The 19,433-nt window shown below is 47.7% G+C and overlaps 1 protein-coding gene and 1 long non-coding RNA gene across 2 annotated transcripts in view; one reads left to right on the forward strand and one right to left on the reverse strand.

Moving 5' to 3' along the window:
• Positions 1-19,433, forward strand: part of LOC135898634 (uncharacterized) — a 206,154-nt gene that overhangs the window by 47,182 nt on the left and 139,539 nt on the right. The window lies entirely within an intron of this gene.
• On the reverse strand, positions 594-18,302 carry LOC135898632 (uncharacterized). The gene is made up of 10 exons (XM_065427684.1): positions 18,110-18,302; positions 14,239-14,285; positions 13,282-13,320; positions 12,130-12,168; positions 9,398-9,494; positions 8,005-8,138; positions 6,850-6,897; positions 4,778-4,813; positions 1,793-1,955; positions 594-739 (listed from the first exon to the last, which is right to left on the reverse strand). Exons 1-10 carry the CDS (start codon positions 18,180-18,182, stop codon positions 723-725), a joined length of 693 nt encoding a protein of 230 aa, XP_065283756.1. The 5' UTR covers positions 18,183-18,302; the 3' UTR covers positions 594-722.

Genomic DNA, 19,433 nt, shown 5'->3' on the forward strand with positions numbered 1-19,433 from the left:
CGCCGCTGTTCAAAGGGACTAGCTTCACGGAAGGTCAGCTTGCCAAGGCTGGCTGCGTGACGTAATGTTCTCTCCTAACTTTTCTTGCGAGGCGGCCCGGCTCAGTGGAGCCCTGGACGAGGGGCCCATCCATGGCTGAAGAGGACCCAAGCTTCAAGAACGAAGACTTCGGCCTCGACCCGCTAAAACCTTAAAAGAGTCAATAAAGTTTTCCATTCCATTCCATTCCCCCGTGGTATAGTGGGGGGGGGGGGGGGGGGTGCTTCGGAGCAATAAAATAAGCGTTGACGTGTTTCGTCTTCCGGCGTTCGATTGCTCTGGCGAGCGGCTGTACGTTCGGCTTGGACATGCCTTCATCATCTGCGATCTAGAGCGTGTTCCACTTCGTGTAAACAAAGTAACCAACCGCGCATGTAGTCCGAGCTGCTTTTTTTTCGACAACCCGCGAAAAGATTACTAACTCTGGAGCGCTCCGAATTGACCACCCAAAGTCGCCGTAAGATAATTGACATCCTTTCGGGCAGATGCCGCCCTATCCTCTGGGCATGCAAAGAAATTCTCGATACCGGCGTTCTTCGTTTGATATTGCCACTTTTTATTGACCTTAAGCCAAGCACTTTTTTTTGTTGTTCTGGGATACATACAAGAGAAGGGACGGATTAATTGCTGGAAACGCTGCACAAATATTGTCTTGCGATGGTGTTCGATTGCATTCATCTTCTTCAGCCAGACAGAGGACCTGTATGGAAAAAAATAGTAAAGAAAGAAATTAGCAGACTTCAGACACTGTTTGTGGGTCTGAACTCATTGCGCTAGCAGCAAGTTCTCACAGCATGTACCGCCATTTAATGAGGAACAATTGGATGATAATGACGATCCTCGTATATGGCGCATACCCGCTGAGGGAGATAGGCCAAGAACAGGCGGTGTGGAAAAAACGTGGCGTCTATGACGCGTTTTCGGCTATACGCGTTTTCGGCTCTACGACTACTTCCGGCGCCTGCAGTCAGAAAATTACCTCAGCATTCGAGATTCGTTTCTCCAACTTGTTCGGAACGTCGCTGGGACACGGAGTTAGACCCCACCTATCGGGCGAAGAAGTTATCTGCAACGCTCACAGCGTCGTTTTCGTACGATGCACTACTGCCAAGTGCGACTTCCGAGATAGGTGCACAGAAGTCGCGAATCTCGGTGGTTAGGTGACGCACAAAAATTCCGCCCGAACCACCAATCGCGTAATCGTGGCGATGGCACATCGTTTAGTGCGTCCCTCTCCGAAATGCGAATTTCCGGTTGAGCAAAGCATCGATTTTCTTCGCCATACAGCGAGGCTGATGCAGAAGAGGTGGTCTGACACCGAGGACTGTGCGACGGAAAGTGACATGTTCTATAGGCAGCAACAACACCAGCTCAATTTGATTGAAATTTCATGACCTCGTTTTCACATCCCACGGGCTATTGCAACGCAATCGACACTATGGGTCCGTTAAACGCACATGCTTATTTTGTAATCGCGGTATCCAGCAGTACATCAATTTCACCTATAATTACTTATGACGACATATTCCCCGTGCCTTAACATGAGCACGGAACGGAAGACGGTGACACACTCACACACACAAATAGAAAGAAAGAAACCAAGAAAGAAAAGTTGCGTCTCTATCTATAGCGCGCTGTGCTCTTTCTGTGCCCATTCCACCAATCGATCAAGCATCCACTCCTGTAAGAGCCCCTATCGGAGCAATGCTCCTATGTAAAAAGGCTGCCCCGGTGAAACGTGAGCGGCACTCACAAATTACGCCGGTAGAAGCGCTCAGAGCGGCGCTGAAGCCCATGAATGCCAGCTGAAGCATTGAGTTGCCCTGGACGGCCGAGTTGACCGCCTTGATCAAGTTGCACGTGGTGCTTCTAATCACCGTGAGGAACTGGTTGGCGGGCAGCTGACTCAGGATGCACTGTGGTGAACGGGGAAAAAAGTTTGGCAGCATGTTACGTTCTCTTTGACACTTGAAAGCGAAAGCCTGCCGCACACTTGGCGATGCATCAAAGTTGCACAATCGGGGACCAGAATTCTCGCAAGACACAACCAGCCGCAGTGTGAAGTAGACGCGTGGCGCTTTTAGGTCGACCTACTCGACGACGCACGTGAGCACCTAATGCGCTTCGTACAGGTGCAGCATGCTTGCGATAAGTGTTACAAATGGGTAACACCAGCCGAACCGCGCAATCCGATAGGTCCCGGTGGAGCGTCCTCCATCGCCATCTCTGTTCCTTCGGTGTCGACTGTCGCCGCAACCGCCGCCGCCGCCTCGTGACGTCAGCGACGCGACACCTCCTAGCGAGCGATGCAACACGCCGCTCGCTCGGAGAAGGTCACGTGGGTTTTTGTGCCACTTCTTGCGCCTGCCGTGTTTCGCCCAAGGTCACCGCGCATAGAGCTCCCTAACGCTTTCGCCTTAAAAAGTAATGACAATACCAGACTCCAGATGTTTTGCGCTGGCACTTCGGTTTGCTTAGCCTTCGCCTCAAAAAACTCTGCGCCGTGCAGCCAAATTCACGTGTCCCACGAGCCAATCAGCAACGAGAACCGGCCGCGTGTTTGGGCCATTGTCACTGCCGCCGGTAAATGAGTACGCGACGCCTGTTGAGCGGAGTGATCATGGAGGGCTTAGCGCTGGACAATGGCAGAGGCCTTCTCCCAGCCAACGCACGTAGCCAGTTTTAACGCGATAGCGTTAAGGAGCTCGTGTCGCAGAAAAGCCGGTGTCGTCGGCGTCGGGTGTCGGCGGCGGTGTCGGCGTCCGCGGCGTTGACCGTGAGCGATAAATCACGGCAGGCACTTCATAAATAAAAAGCAACTTCCAAGATGGGCTGGGTGGGAATCGAACCAGGGTCTCCGGAGACGCTACCACTCAGCCACGAGTTTGACGCTTTCAAGCGGTGCAAACGCGCCTCTAGTGAATGCGGTGTTGCCTTCGAAACGAGCCGTGGAAAGTTATACTGCAGTGTATATCGGTAATTATGAACATGTAACTTACAGAAGTCGCAATTACACGAGTAGCGAAGTGCCTTTCCGCTGCATTTCTTCTGCGCTTTCCGCACACGCAGAGCCATCTTGCGGCAAACACAAAAGACCCCCTCCTCTCCATGTAGGGCGCTGCCTCGACAGATGGCGCGCCACGCGCGCATTGGAGCTGTGGAAGGACCGGTGCGAGGGGGGTCGTTACCCGGACTCTCTCTTCCCTGACAACGCTTCGCCTTGTTCCTTCCCTCTGCAGAATCAAGCGTCCTTCCTTTCTTTAGATCACTATCTGTCTATCTCTCTGTCCGTGCCGATCACGACGTTTGGCTGGCGTGCATCATTTCCCCCTCCGAGATACCGAGTTCTTTGGCTCGTTCCGCTTGCTCAGGCGCACGTTTCGTTGCTGCGCCGAACGCCGCGTTGCTCGACCATATGGCTCGACGCTCACCGCGTCCGATGCGGGGCGCCTCGTAAGTGATGGCTGCCCTGTAGCCCATTGTCTTACACCCCTTGGCGGGTCGACGGGAACGCTGTCGCGTTCCACTCTTGAAGGCGAAGCTTAAGCGTCCTCCAATTTTTCATTTCTTGTTGGCCGACGTCAAACACGGCTTTCGCAGCTTTCGGCAGAGCTGGCGAGTTGGGGTGCGGTTTTGGGTCTTGAACCTTGTTTGGCTTGATGCGTACGCGGAGCGGGCAGCGCACGGAAATTTTGGACTCACCATTTCGAAAACCATAACTATTTATGTGCCCCCAATATGCGGCTTCAAACCAAGCTTAATCCGACTCTGCCTTACCTAACGCAACCCAACCTAACCTAGAATAGCTGAACGTAACCTAACTCAAAATAACCAAACCTAACCCAGCCCAAGTGCATTATACAAAGTCCCGACCGCGCCCTTTTTAACACTGCAAAGCTGGCACCTAGGTAATGCATAATTTCCTGAAGGCGACAAACAACGCCTTCTTAAAATGATCGTTGCGAGCGCAACTGCTGCGTTATTGTAAGAACAACGCATAACTTTGACCCTACACTGGCCTTCGTAACTTCGGGCAATCGTTGGTTGCCAGAAAAGCTAGCTTCAAGGCTTCTTGCCGCGTCTGCTGACTGACATCAAGACTAGCCTACTGATAGGCAAGTAGTGTACTTCGAGCGAGGCAAAGCCACATTAGTCTAGCGGCGGCGGCCCAGTTACAGTATGAATTCCTGCGTCTCGAGTGTCACACGTGCTGTTAGGCGGGCCAATTTCGTAGCCAAACTTGCGAAACATGATACCAGTGCAAGATCCGACGGAACACGAACAGTACAGGCTGACATGATAAGCACCTGGGCTATACACAACACTCGGTTACTTGACACTCGACTATACCTCTCCCCCTCCCCCTCCCTATATAAGCAGGAACCATGCCAAACCATACGACACCACAACTGTCACATCACACAGAAAGAAATTGAGTATCTTGGACAAATAGCGGCACTGATGCGCAGTAAATATTCAGTTCGGTATACATGCTCGCTGCCTGATGTATCCCAATGTCAAGTAATTGTCACTTGCAGATATAAAGCACCATTCGCGCTCGATTTTTAGTGTGTTACATGCGTCAAGTGCGCATGCGCGGGAGGTTGAGCCAGAGTTAAAACTTCATCACAAGCACTGGGAGGTCACGTTACTCGTGAGTCCCGATAAAAGAGGGGGGGGGGGAGGGGTATCGAAGCATTAACGAAGCGCCGGAATGCGAGAAGAGAGTGATACTTACAACAATGGCTTGCACCGTCGATTGCACCATGTTAGTCTGCAAAAAGAACACAACGATGAATGTATATACACCCAATCGTCGAGTCTTCGACGCATCTTCGCGCAAAGCGCTGGAATTCGGGAACTACGCGATGCGTCCCTCTTACGAACTAAATTACAAAAAAAAAAGATTGCTGAAGCCGCGCAATGTCTCGGCAAATAACGTGGAACGGTTAAGGATAAACAACAGCACCTCACAGAGCACTGTAAGCTCCTAAGATAATAGGGAGGCTCCTAACATGATACAATAGCTGCGGAGTCGACCTAAGCCAAACTTCTGACTCGGCATTGGTTAGGGAAGTGCGAGTAAAAAGAGAGTAAAGTGTCGATAATCAGGTGGAAAGTTAGTGTAGTGTTGCTTTGAGACATTGCATAGACTTTGCTGTTCATGCTCGCTTTAAAGAAATGTCGCATGCACAGTGAACTTACGAAGTTTGAGTTTAATCGTGAATATAACAGGGACGCTTAAGAGAATATGATTTTGGCTTCTAGCGCGAAGTGAAACACGGACACAGAAAGGAGCAGACAGGACGAGCGCTCGTCCTGTCTGCTCCTTTCTGTGTCCGTGTTTCACTTCGCGCTAGAAGCCAAAATCATGTTACCGTACCAACTCGCCCAACTGTCTATCCTTTTGCACGCTTAAGAGAAACATAAATTTAATGCAAACGGGTGGATCACACTTTGGACATTGCAAATAGGTCAATGTCCGGGTACGGACAATGCCCTGTGCCGGGAAGAGGGTTATATAAGTGGAAGGTGATAGAAGGAGAGAAGAGACAAGAAAGTAAAAGAACAAAATAGGGCGTAAACAACAAACGCGATAGAACGCGCTGCGACTCTTGAAATCTGTCCCACAGTCCGCATGTCATCGAGCAGCAGAGCAATGCGTTGAAATTCTCCTGTGCTGGAACACGGTGTGGAGTACAGTGTCCAAGGATTCTCACTTCCGTCAAGAGGGCGATGCTCAAGTTTGCCAAGCGCAGTCGAGAGTGCTTTTCTAGTAACAGCGCAACTGGCACGTCTGCTTTGCTTTCCCTACCCCTAGTGCAGGGTAGCAAACCGGAGGATTTAACGCTGCTTAACCTCCCCGCCTTTCTCTCATTTGCATCTATCTATCTATCTATCTATCTATCTATCTATCTATCTATCTATCTATCTATCTATCTATCTATCTATCTATCTATCTATCTATCTATCTATCTATCTATCTATCTATCTATCTATCTATCTATCTATCTATCTATCTATCTATCTATCTATCTATCTATCTATCTATCTATCTATCTATCTATCTATCTATCTATCTATCTATCTATCTATCTATCTATCTATCTATCTATCTATCTATCTATCTATCTATCTATCTATCTATCTATCTATCTATCTACGCTTTGTTTTTCTTTTGTGCGAGCAGTACTTTATGAAATACGCTTGCTTGAAACGCGATCAAGACCTTTCATCTGTTATTTACGCACCACTGAGTCGCTTCCGACTCCTGGTGTGGACCGTGAACATACGAAGGCCATTGAGATCTGCCTGAGTCGTAGTTATCGCACTGAGACGTTTCCTTGCGGCCTGAACAATCCATTTTTAACAATATCGAACGCACATGGCGTCCTTGCTTTCTCCGACTGTCGGTGTTTAGAGATCATTAAATTACGTTCCACTAAACCGAGATGCCTTATCACACCGACGAAAGAAGAAAGTTTCAGTTTCGAGACTTTTGCTTCGAAGGAACATTCGGGTTTAATCCCCGATTCAGACGGAAAGATTGGTTAATCTGGCGGACCATGGAACGAACCCTCGAGACTGTACACAAGCACCACAGCTAGGATGAATCAAGTTTCTGTATTTCACATATTTCCGCGAGGTCTACGACTCACACCGATACATCACTGCAGGAAAAAAACTGGAACGTTAGTCAAGTGTTAACCAATGTTAGCCAAGCTAACACTGTTATCTTTCATAATCTTCGAAGGTATCCGTAGGTTTATTATATGCATGTGTGTGTACGTGGAATTAGCTCGAGCTTACAGTGGTCGGGGATCCAGCGGTGCACATCTGGGCCGTGTCTCCAACGCACTGCATTTGAGCAAAGAAACGTTCCTTAATACGTGAGCATCAACTTTGAAATAGACAGCAGCTGCGACGTCAAATCTTATCGATGCATGGTCCGTGCATGGGTGTCTTCATAGCAGTTAAGTTCAATTAGGCTTCAGTAAGGTTAGTTCGCCGAACAAGAGTACTTAAGCGTGACATTATTTGTCATTCCGCCGAATAAACGTCGCTCTATTCAAAATCGAAGAATAATATGATTTCATCCAAGTGAAGCGAAGCAACAGTGGCCGAGCGAGAAATGTTTCAGACGCGAGCCCAAATTAGGTTCATTCGCATATTAAACGTCTTGCTTGTGCTCCTTTTATTTAAAACTCGGAAATGTTTTTGGTCTATATATATATATATATATATATATATATATATATATATATATATATATATATATATATATATATATATATATATATATATATATTACAGTAATGATGCAGTATTTATGGGCCCTCAAGCGCCTTCAAGCTGCCTTGAGCAGCTTTGGGTCGCCCCCAACGACATTGTTGAAATAAAACCAATCAATCGATTTATTTATTTATTTATTTATTTATTTATTTATTTATTTATTCATTTATCCTACGTTTGGACGAGGGGGCTTGCCTTCGCTCTGACGTAAACAAATCCCTTTGCCGTAACGCTGGCTTTATCGTTCGACGACTTTTGACCAAACCAGGTCCCCGCCTTCCGGTGAAGCTGTCTTTTGTTTTTAAGATACCATTTCGCCAAATTAGAAGAGTAGACCTCTGCACGGCTAGGTAATGATAAATTTCCCTGATCTTTTGCTTTTTCCCAGTTACCTAGGTAACCAACCGGGCATAGCCTTGGTTAATTTCTTTGGCTCTTCTTTGTCCTTTCTCCCTCTCTCTCTCTGAATGAATTCATCAAGCGAAGCTTTTTTTTTTTCTTCTAAACTAGGAAAGTTTCCCCTCTCTGAAACTCGTAAGTTATTGCTTTGCAGCTTCGTGCCTTACTTCCGTAGGGACGACAGTTTTTCTTATCACGAAACTTCCTCCTCCTTGCCGACTTCCCTAAAAGATTATCTGCTTATACTGCGAGTGTCAAGGTAAACACACGTACCGAGCTGATGTTGCCCATCGAAGGGAGACCGATGTTGATGGCGCCGTCGCAGGAGTCGTTCCTCATGAAGAAGCTCAGGCAGCCGCTCGAGTTGCACAGGCTCATGTTGCCCAACATGGGAATGTTGATGCCGGCTGAAAGAATTGGTCAAAAAACAAATTCCTTAGTCCCGGCTTCGCTATTTTCTCTCGCGCTCTTGATAGAGTAGATATATTTTTTTCCAGCTACAAATGCTAAGTGCACGTAAGCCGGATGTCGCGGTGTGTGCATGTGTTGTCACGTTTACCACCATCAGCTTTCCTTTTTAGAAAGGTCGCCGGTAAAACAAAATTTTTATTTGTTTCCATCAAAGATTTGGTCCCGGGTTCACAACGTGTAAGCCATCGCGCCACTGTCTCCGTCTAAACGTGGTCGTCGTGCCGTAGCTGTCATCGAGCCGCCATCGCTCGGCCATTGTGATATTTGTGCTATCGTCATTATTGTGGCATTATCATCTCGTCGCGCCCTATCCGTCGTTGTTATCGCGACGGCCATCACCGTTAACAATTTATCATTTGTCGTTGTGTAGTTTTCATTGTGCAGTCACAGTCGTCGCGTGATTATCGTCGTCAAACAACCACTGTCGGGGTGCCGCAGTCATCGTTGAGAGATTACCACCTTCGTACTATCATCGTTATCGTGCCACCATCGTGGTCGTGCTTTCCTTGTCACTGTCATAACGGTCATCGTCGTTAAAACCATTATCATCATTATCATTATCTTATAATCACAGCCGTCCTTCAATTTTCGCTAACGTACTATCACTAACGTCGTCATGTATGATCGTTATCATGCCACCAACATCATGGCCATCATCGTCATCGTCGTACTGTATGACCGCTATCATGCCATCGTCGTTATGGTCATCATCGTTAACGCCATTATGCATTGCCATCGTGCCATTGTAGTCGTCCCTATCGTAGTGATCGTCAGACGAACTGCGACTGTTATATATAAGTGACATCTAAGGTTTTAGTTTGAGTATAGTGATCTACAATTAGTTTCCGCTCGTTTTCATTCTTAAGCAAGGAGCGTTAAACCGGAAGGCCTCGTGTCCCTTGAGCGACCCGATCGGTTGAGGCTGTCCTCAAGCTGAAAACACATTCTTGCACCTAGTGGCAAAAACGGCGTCTGGATGTCATTCGCTACTGAAATGTCGAGCTGTTTAACGAGGTGAAGGTTATATAGCCGAGATATTTCATACCCCTTCGTGAGATTTTACATTCACGTACTCCAGTGGCCAAGCAAGCCTGACCGGGTCTGGTAGCGTTTAGCTTTGACGATAACTCCGTTGAAGTATTTTGCACTGCAGAGAGCCAATGCATTGAAAAGAAGATCAAAGCGACAAGCTTACTGGGTATGTCACGGTTGACGATAATAAGTAGCAGAGGGACCAGTGAGTTGACGATGCCTTCAGGAGAGCCATACTTTACGATTCCTTGAATGAGGCACTGAAAAATGAAGTCACTACGTGTGTGATAAAAGAAAACAATATATCGCATTAAAGGAAGACTAACGCAAGACATTAAGATCAGACTCGCAGGTTATTCTCTCAAACCCGTATTTTATTTCCTTTAACAGAAAAGGATTATTTCTAATGAAGAGAATGAAGGTCAAACTTTCTTTTTTTTTTTCAAGTTCGCGCAATAACTTAAGTGTATCCGTGTACGTCAGGGTGGCATCAGGGATTTCAAAACATCTCATATTCTATCAGTTTCAGTGCAGTAAATGCCGAAGCTTGTTAGGGTTCCGTCTTTGCAGCTCTCCTTTAACGACAATTGATTTAACGACAAGCGATTTACTAGACACAAGTAAACGCCGTCAGAACTCTTAACGTGACGGCGAGGAACTTCAGTGCGGTGTCGCAACCTCTCTTGTTTTTTGAGTCTCTTCTGACTTGCTGAGACTCTTCTTACGTCAATAATGGCCGTTTCATATGTTGCAGAAGAGTAGCTTACTTGTATATGGAGGCTAAGTTCTTACAGTGTCTCCTTAAGTGGATTGCTCTCTTCACATTGTGCAAAAAAAAAAAGAACTGAAGGCGAAATCGATCGTCTCACTCACTGCATCGACAATGACGTTGCGCTATAAGTAAGATCGGTCCAACAGGCAACAGAGAAAGAAAAAATAGGCAATTTAGAAGGACACGATTCGAACCTTGTTGGCTAGACGGAAGCGAAGCGAAGCTGTACACGAATAGCACGTTGAGTCTTTCGTTTCCATAATATTTTTGCCAGTTCGTACGATACGATCTGCTGGACAATCAGTGAACCACGTGCCATTGATGACTCCGTGTGAACCAGACCTCCCGCAGGGATCTATCGCCCCCGATGAGATTGCGTTAAGACCCGTGTGGGTACTGCACTGACGCTGGCTGCGTGTAGCCTGTCTATCGGCTCCGGAGTGTACTGGGCGGGGTGGGGGTGCTAACCTGTCTATCGGCTTCGCACCGTACAGGGGGGTGGAGGTGCTAACCTGTCTATCGGCTCGGGACCGTACTGGAAGGGTGCTAACCTGTCTATCGGCTCCGGACCGTACTGGAGGGTGCTATCCTGTCTATCGGCTTCGGACATACTGACGGGGGATGCTAACCTGTCTATCGGCTCCGAACCGTACTTGGGGGCGGGGTGGCGTTAACCTGTCTGTCATCTCCGGGCCGTACTGGAGGGTGCTAACCTGTCTATCGGCTTCGGACCTACTGAGGGGGGAGGCTAATCTATATATCGGCTCCTGATCGTACTGGGGTATGCTAACCTGTCTGTATGCTTCGGACCGTACTGAGGGGTGTGTGCTAACCTGTCTATTGGCTCCGGACCATACTGGGGGATGCTAACCTGTCTATCGGCTCCGGACCATACTGGGGGGTACTAACCTGTCCATCGGCTCCCGACCGTACTGAGGGCGGTTGCTAACCTGTCTATCGGCTCCGGACCTACTGAGGGGGATGCTAACCTGTCTATCGGTTCCGGATCATACTGGGGGATGCTAACCTGTCTATCGGCTTCGGACCTACTGAGGGGGAGGCTAATCTATATATCGGCTCCGGATCGTACTGGGGTATGCTAATCTGTCTATATGCTTCGGACCGTACTGAGGGGTGTGTGCTAACCTGTCTATTGGCTCCGGACCATACTGGGGGATGCTAACCTGTCTATCGGCTCCGGACCATACTGGGGGGTACTAACCAGTCCATCGGCTCCCGGCCGTACTGAGGGCGGTTGCTAGTCTGTCTATCGGCTCCTGACCTACTGAGGGGGGATGCTAACCTGTCTATCGGTTCCGGATCATACTGGGGGATGCTAACCTGTCTATCAGCTCCGGACCATACTGGGGGTACTAACCTGTCTATCGGCTCCCGACCGTACTGAGGGCGGTTGCTAACCTGTCCATCGGCTCCCGACCGTACTGAGGGCGGTTGCTAACCTGTCTATCGGCTCCGGACCTACTGAGGGGTGTGTGCTAACCTGTCTATTGGCTCCGGACCATACTGGGGGATGCTAACCTGTCTATCGGCTCCGGACCATACTGGGGGGTACTAACCTGTCCATCGGCTCCCGACCGTACTGAGGGCGGTTGCTAACCTGTCTATCGGCTCCGGACCGTACTGAGGGGTGTGTGCTAACCTGTCTATCGGCTTCGGACCTACTGAGGGGGGATGCTAACCTGTCCATCGGTTCCGGATCATACTGGGGGATGCTAACCTGTCTATCGGGTCCGGACCGTACTTGGGGGCGGGGTGGCGTTAACCTGTCTATCAGCTCCGGACCGTACTGGCACCGTATCTCCTCCAGAAATGCTAATTCGGTGACTCCATAACACTACACGCCAATCGCTTACTACATGCTCCTGATTACAGCTACGCCACATAAAAGTATCCAGTATGACCACGTCGGTTCGCTGCCAAGTGCGAATATACCGAACCGCGAAGATTCGCTCCGCTCGGGTTGTAAAGTTTGGGTTAGGGAATTTTCGCTAAACGAGGTGCCGAAACGCTGTAGACCGAGTTTCGTCAGAAAGGCTAACATATGAAAACGAAAAATTTCGGCTGAACAATAAAAAAAATACAATAAATTCTTCAAGGCTTACATTGGTAATCTTGCTGATTCCTTGAGTCGTGGCACTGGTCTGTAACGAAGAAAATACGAGTCAATTATTTAAGTTGTTTTTAATTAAACGTGCATCACTGCAGTTGGTAGTTTGTCATTTGAGAGGAGCATCGGTTGGGCGAAGTTGCGCACACCAGAAGAAAAGGAAAAAGAGTAAGGCAGAACTTATTTACCTAAGCCGCACTATTATTTCTGTACTACCGCACAGTTGTAATTGCCATTTAAATATTAGACTAAATATTTCCTTTTTTTCATATTCTTAGGTTAAATAATACATGTTTATACGACCTCACCCCTCGCCAGTCAAACAAACCGCCATATAACCGCCATAACCATTAGGTGCTTGTCTAGTTCCCCGTAGTGGGTGAACGCAATAATTTGAGAAAAAAAGCAGGCAAGGAAAAATTAAGTGGCGTTTTCATTGCGAAGAGAGTTGCTGTCGCATTAAATGAAGGATTTCATAGCTGAAGGAATCATTGAAGTCTAGTCTTTTTTATTGTTTGTTTGCTTTTTTATATCACGGGCATGTCATTACTCACGGTCAGGTTTACGTGCAAAAATGGACGCCGAATATAAAGGCTAGATGAAATGCCTACATATACGCATAGGTGGAAGGAATCTTCTGCAACGCCCAACCTGCTCCCTCCTCTTCCTATGTGATGGACGACGGCCTCAGGCACTAGACTATACGCTGCCGGTGTTAATGTCCACACAGTGACATTATTTCTGTGCTTGTGGCTTGTGTTTGTGCCCCTAGTGCATGCGTGCTGAGATATTTTTCTTCGTTACGCTCCATTGCCCGAAAAGTGCATTAGGGGCTTCGGCATAACCTGACGCAAAGATATCTACCTTCTCATTTTTCCACATATGTAGTAAAATAAAAGGTAAATTTTGATTTTGGCGCAGAAAGTACACAGCGCATTGTTGTTGTTGCTTATTCAGCAAGTGACGCAGGAAAAGCTTGCCGCATTGACAATCAAACATACAGGAAACAAGAAAAGGCATTGCCGTAGCAGGACGTGTCGTCCCTATTAAGAAAACACGACTTTGTTTTTACGCTGTGAGATTCGTATACACGGTCCCGAGGAAGGAAAATTGAATGATTATAGTTAATTCAGTAAAAGGAACTTACCGACGTACTGCCACAGTAGTTTGCGGAATTGCCGATGCACTGGAAAGACAAGACAGTAGTCAGTGTTGTTTGATGGAATTAGATGAGTAAACCATTATATATTTAATTGAGCGTGGATGAGTAGCTCTCATGCAATAACATGATGGTACTCCGATATCATTTCTGTCCTGAATGACAACCCTTTGAACGATGGAAGAAACGTGGGCATTTCTAGAGTACCGATGTATATGACTCCTCTCTGTGTGTAGAAGACACAGGAGACACTAATTAGTGATCAGTGCACTACCAGCTGTAAGAACGACCGAATGTCGAGTGCTCGAAAACTGAAAAGGGAATTCCAATTCCAAAGCTACTCAAATGCGTTGTTTCGTTTCCAGGTTCGTCTGGACTTGCAACAGCGAAGTAATTCGGACTCCAGAAACGTACACTTGGGACAACTAAACGCTTATAAACAGGCTACAGAGCGATTACAGGCCGCACTTCCGTGCAATCACGCGTAAAACGCGTTCGTTGCTGTTAGCACTTCAATTTTTGAGCACTGTATACAAACGGTAACACAGCATACGGCACCAGTATGACATGTAATAGATAGGCTTAGTTCACGCTTACACGCATTACCATTTGCGGAACATCGGAGAGACAGACACGCGAAGAAGAGCACTGGTGGCGCCGTCTCGTGAGAGCTAATTGAACAAGAATACGCGAAATGCTACTGCAATTACTGACTGTTGCTACTCAGCTGCCGGCGCAAGTGTGCAGGCAGCAACGTGATAGTTATTCTGATATAGAGGACTCTTGTCCCACCGACTAAAACATTCGAGCAATGCAGAAAGACCTCTAGTGCATGGCCTCTGAGATCGGACGCTGCTGCTGTCCCCGACACGGTCGCTCCGGTATTTCGCAAACCGCACTGTACACATCACCAAGAGAGCAAAGCTTCCTATCCAACAAACTTACGGTGCCAATGTCCAGAATATCGCTGATGGTAACGTTCATGCAGGAAGCTGAAACAAAAGAGCATAGAATTACTCGGTATTTCAGACTCCACATCGGTGAAATGAGAAGATGCGCGCGCACGTGACCCGAATTTAAGGACACACGAAGGCTGGATGAACGGAGGTGAGGTGTACGGACAGGCTGTCTGAGGTACCTTACCTCTGTTCACCCAGCTTTTTTTTTTTTATCTGACAGTGCGTGTCCATCTGTCGGTACCCGTTCTATTTTAAGACACACGAAGGTAATTCGGTAAAAGGTAAGACACACGAAGGTAATTCGAAGGTAAGAAAGTATTCAAACGTGCTGTAATGGTAAGACAACCTCAATAACGCAATTTGGCACTGATGCAGTGCGACGCCTAACTGTGCATACAAATCTTCGAAGTCTTGTACAAAGCAGGCGCATGATCTGACGTGAAAAAAACACACGCGTTTGTCATCCGAGTCACGACGTCGGTGCAAATCATTGTCCATAAATGACGGCTGCCTTCACGTCCCACCGTGGGAACATGAGCTCGGGCTAGAAACGCAGCCCTTGACAGGTAAGAACCATCGAACGCACGTGCACCAACGTCGAGCTACCGAAAAAGTGGCCTCGAATAGGGAAGAATATCAGGCGCTTTGGGTGTTTCGTGGAGCACGAAAACTACAGCGGCGGCGATGGCGACCTACTGCGAAAACACACAGACGTACTGCACCGGCGGGATAGATTCAAAACTTAAACCGGCGATTACAGAATGGAAACTTCGCGTTTCTTTGGAAGGTACTCATATGGCTCGGAAAATCATCGACAGATGGCGAAGTGCCAGTACAGACCAGAAATAATACGCTTTATTCAGACAACACCACGGCACCGCGTGACGTTAGAGGGACTCCGAAAGCGCAACACAACCACCTACGTACCGCAACATGATTGCACGAGGGCGCATCTTATGAGGGAGAAGTCATAAGACTACTATCAAGTGGGTCCCAGACCATGCTGGAAACCCCGGGAACGAGTGATCCCGTGAGCTGGCAATGCGCGGCACGGCTTGATCAGCGTTCCCGAACTCGCGGTCTCGCACCCCCGAACCTTCTTCAGCGAGGCCCTGAAGAGGTATCGGCGTCGCTTCCAGAAACGCTGCAGAGAGAACAACATCCTGGCAGCGATCCCTGGCCCAGACTATCCTCTTACCGGAGGGCTACTTCGAGGGGTACAGCTCCTATCACCAAGGCGATAGCAGGTGCACGTCGTGCCAGTGGCATCAGCAATGCAGTGAGCATGTAGCGACCGTCGGTCTCTTCGCCGTGCCTCGCCGTGGGGGTCATTGCCCCTTGCTCCGGAAATTCAGTTCACCTCGCCGTGGGGGTCATTGGCCCCTGCTCTTTCTTGGAATGCTTTAACTTTTTAATAAAGTCAGTCGACTCTCCGTTCTCAAGCTGTCCAAGCGTCTATTCCTTGCCCCGGCAAAACCGAGCTCCCAAAAGCCCCTACCGCCCCGAGATCACCAGTGCAAGTGAAATATGCTATGCATGCGCAAGGGAAGCGCATGGCTCCAGATGGTAATCACCTCGTTTCTGAAGGCTCGAGAGGATCAAGAAATTCCGGGGGAAAAAAAGGTTCCGGGCCAAGAAAGCGACGGCGTTTGAGCACTGGGTGCGACCGCGGACTAAGGAAAAGAGACACTTAAAGGGACACTAAAGCGAAAAATGATTTCTTCTGCATCAGTAAATTACCATTCTACAACACCAAAAACACCACTATTACAACGACAAGACGTTTGGTAAGCCAGAAAAAGCACAAGAGCGAAATGCGGGTGGCGACGCCTCTTTAAGTTCCCGCACCTGGGGGCTGTGACGTCGTGGATTTTGATGGCATCTTCTGCGGCCTACTAATTATATATAGCGGTACAGATTGACTACACTGTGTTCTAAAGGGGCCAAATATTAAACATGCCAAGTTTCGGGACCCTTTATTCAGCCAACGCGGCACAAATGCGAAAAGATACTTTGGAATCTCTGACGTCACGCTGACGTACCAGCGCTGGGGTTTCGGCGCGAAATTCAAATACTGATACGTGGACCTTCATTTTCTCAACTAATAATCACAATATTTTTTTGAAATGACTGCCTGCAGGGTTCTCAAACAATGCTTCATTAGTCTAAACTGATTTATTGCTTTGCTTTAGTGTCCCTTTAAATCGCAATGGAGCTTCGCGTATGAAGCTTGCATAGGGAGCCGTACTTAGCTATTCCCCTTACCTCATTTCTTCGAATAGGCCTAAACCATAATTTAAACACATTGTCTCTCTCTGTCCCTCTCTCTGTTGCATTACCTGTACGCACCGCCGCACGTGGTCCTCGTGTCGCACATATAACCTTTACAGAGAGCGTTTATATTGAGTTGCCCGCGCGCAGTACCGGACGATTTCCTTCCGCGTACGAGCACTATGTATGGGGAAGCAAACCCTACCGCTCATTGCCTTTGTCAGACTGAATGAGCACATCAAATTTCACGTGCTTCACAGTGTGGTATATAGCTTGTGCTAGCAGTGTGATTTTGCGTACTCATATTTCTTTAGTATACCAGTAATGTGACTTCGTAGTTTATAACTTTTTTCTTTCTTTTTTGTTTCTGCCACAACAAATCCTTAACAGGTAACGTACAGCTTCGATGTACGTGAAATGCAAGAAGAGAAAACGTCATTGCGTTGGGTGCACCCGGTGTACAAAATGAATCTGGATCCGTCCCTCGGATTCTCGACAACTACGGCGTGCTTCATAATCTGATCGTTTTTTAAGCACGCAAAACTTCATAATTTCTTTTTAAATTAATGCCTTCGTTGTCTGCCTGGCTGTTATTTATTTTTGTCTCTATGTAAGATGCCGATTTGTCCCTGCATTTGTGCGATACAAAGTACGGAGATGGCTCTCCCTTCATTTATTTTTTATCATTAATAGGAGTGCTCATACACTTGTGCTATGCTACCATCTCCCTTGCTGGTTGCCGGGCCTCGAATACTTTCAACCACTCCTTGTGACTTTTCCTTCTGAGGACCGTTTCCCTGTAGTGTTATGGTAATCAATAAACTTCGAACTTCAAGTATGTCCTCGCACCTCGCATTTCATAGCCTTCATAGTCACGTGTAACTCGTATGGATAAGCCCAGTAAAAAAAAATTCAGTGCCATTCCACTCTGCGAAGAAGGATGACCAGCGAAGCTGTGTGTGTGGGCCCCTAATGGCGAACTGCACCTCCGCCGCGGGTCGGCCCGGCCTTGCATAATACGTTTATTATCTTCGAGATCGGCCCACGCATGGAGAGTCCTTAACGCCTGCTTCACCTACGCCGTGGGTCGGCCCTCTATTGCACTATCTTTGTGATCGGCTCACGTATGGAGAGTGTTTAACGCCTGCTTCACTTTCGCCACGGGTCGGCTCGGCGTTGTACTGTCTTCGGGATCGGCCCAAGTATGGGGAGGTCTCAACGTCTAGACAAGATAGTACAAAAGACAAGACGCAGTACAAGGAAATATTATACACGAGGAGGTCCCGAGGTCAAAGACTGTAATAGATCCTTCTGTACAGCGTGTAAGTGAATATATAAACAGTTGCAACAAATAATGTAAAATATTAAAGAAACAACAAACATAGTGTTGGTTTGCGCTTAGCTACTGACATGCTAGTAAGAAAGTATGATAATTAATATTGCATTCGAGTAATTACAGAAGCCAGTGTGCACTATCTTCGGCATTTCCTTTTCCCCACGCGGACACTATAGTGGGGAAAGTAGCCCTTAAAAGCTTCGTCGTAAAGAGGAGAAAATCTCGAATGGTCTCACGTATGTGCACTTACTGGACGCGGATCCTGCAGCAGTGGACAAGGCCGCAGCCACCAGAAGGCCGGCGAGGACGCGGGCAGAAGTCATGGCGCAACTCTTCGAACTGGGCGAACAATGGCGTGAAGTGTACGACTATTGTGGACGAGGAACGAATTCAAGCTGTCTGACACCAGGCAATCCATGGGTGCCCTTCTTTTATACCCGAATCCGCCACCTGGAAACGATTACGTAGCAAACGGGGAAGCCTTGTTTACACTTCACGTCGAGGTCAACCTAGGCGAAGCTGAATACGGAGCATGGCGTAGCCTTAAACGGACTACGCTGAGGCAAATACGTACGCCTCGCCTCCGGGACAACCGCGTTGACGCGCGACGAAAGACGATTAATGAGACTGCGTTGTAGCACGGATAGTGGTAAATGTGCGTGCGATCGTTGGTAAGTTATACTCCACGGTCCCATTTGCCCACAGTAAAAAAAGAAAGAAAAAAAAAACAAAGTGAAAAACGTCCTCATTAAACCTATTTTGGCGAACCCGTCTCTGTCACGGACCTGGGCGGCGACGTGTAGAGAATATCACAGCCTTTCTCCTTGTAACAAACGTGTGACAAATATATTTCAAATTGTTTTGAACAAAAAGAAACTTGTCGGGTGCCCAAAAGCGGCCGTGGGCATGGGCCATCAAATATGTTGCTGTCACAACAAAACAGCTGAGGATTACACTGTCGTGCTCCTTTTTTTTCCCCCTTCTTCTCTTTGCTCTCCTTTGTTTTTTTGTTTTCCTTTTTTCTTGCCACGTAAAAGAGAGAAAAGAGGGTCGGGGCAATGCGACTGTGATGGATCCAGCTGCTACCACCGCAATACAAAAAACAAGAAAACATTGTAACGAGTGTACGTCGATTTCATTATTTGTTTTTCGAAACAGCAGGTCCGTTCCACGACTGTTCGATGCTCACTTCTATTTTTTTTTTTAATCGGAAACAGACGTGCGTACTTGGCGGGCAGGATGCACTATATTTATTCCTTTCGAGCTGTCCTTGCCGAATAGTGCATTAAAGCAGGCGCTGCTAAATAGACGCCGTTGCGAATCATGTGCGCGCGCGTGAAAAACAATAGCACCACCGGATGCGCGTATGACAAGTTTCGGAGGAAACGTGTGTTGACGCTGTAATGTATGGCGACCCCGCGTTGGTAGCAAGCCACGCATTGATCGGCGTCCACGCACGAATCGAGAGTTTCCCGGTCTTGATTAATAACCGCCTCTCTCTCTTTTTCTCTTTAGATTTTATTTCCTTGTTTTTCTCGCAAAAGAAAAGAAAAACAAAGGAAACCTATCAGTGG

This window comes from Dermacentor albipictus, chromosome 8 (genome assembly GCF_038994185.2).
Source record: "Dermacentor albipictus isolate Rhodes 1998 colony chromosome 8, USDA_Dalb.pri_finalv2, whole genome shotgun sequence".
Classification (NCBI taxonomy): domain Eukaryota; kingdom Metazoa; phylum Arthropoda; class Arachnida; order Ixodida; family Ixodidae; genus Dermacentor; species Dermacentor albipictus.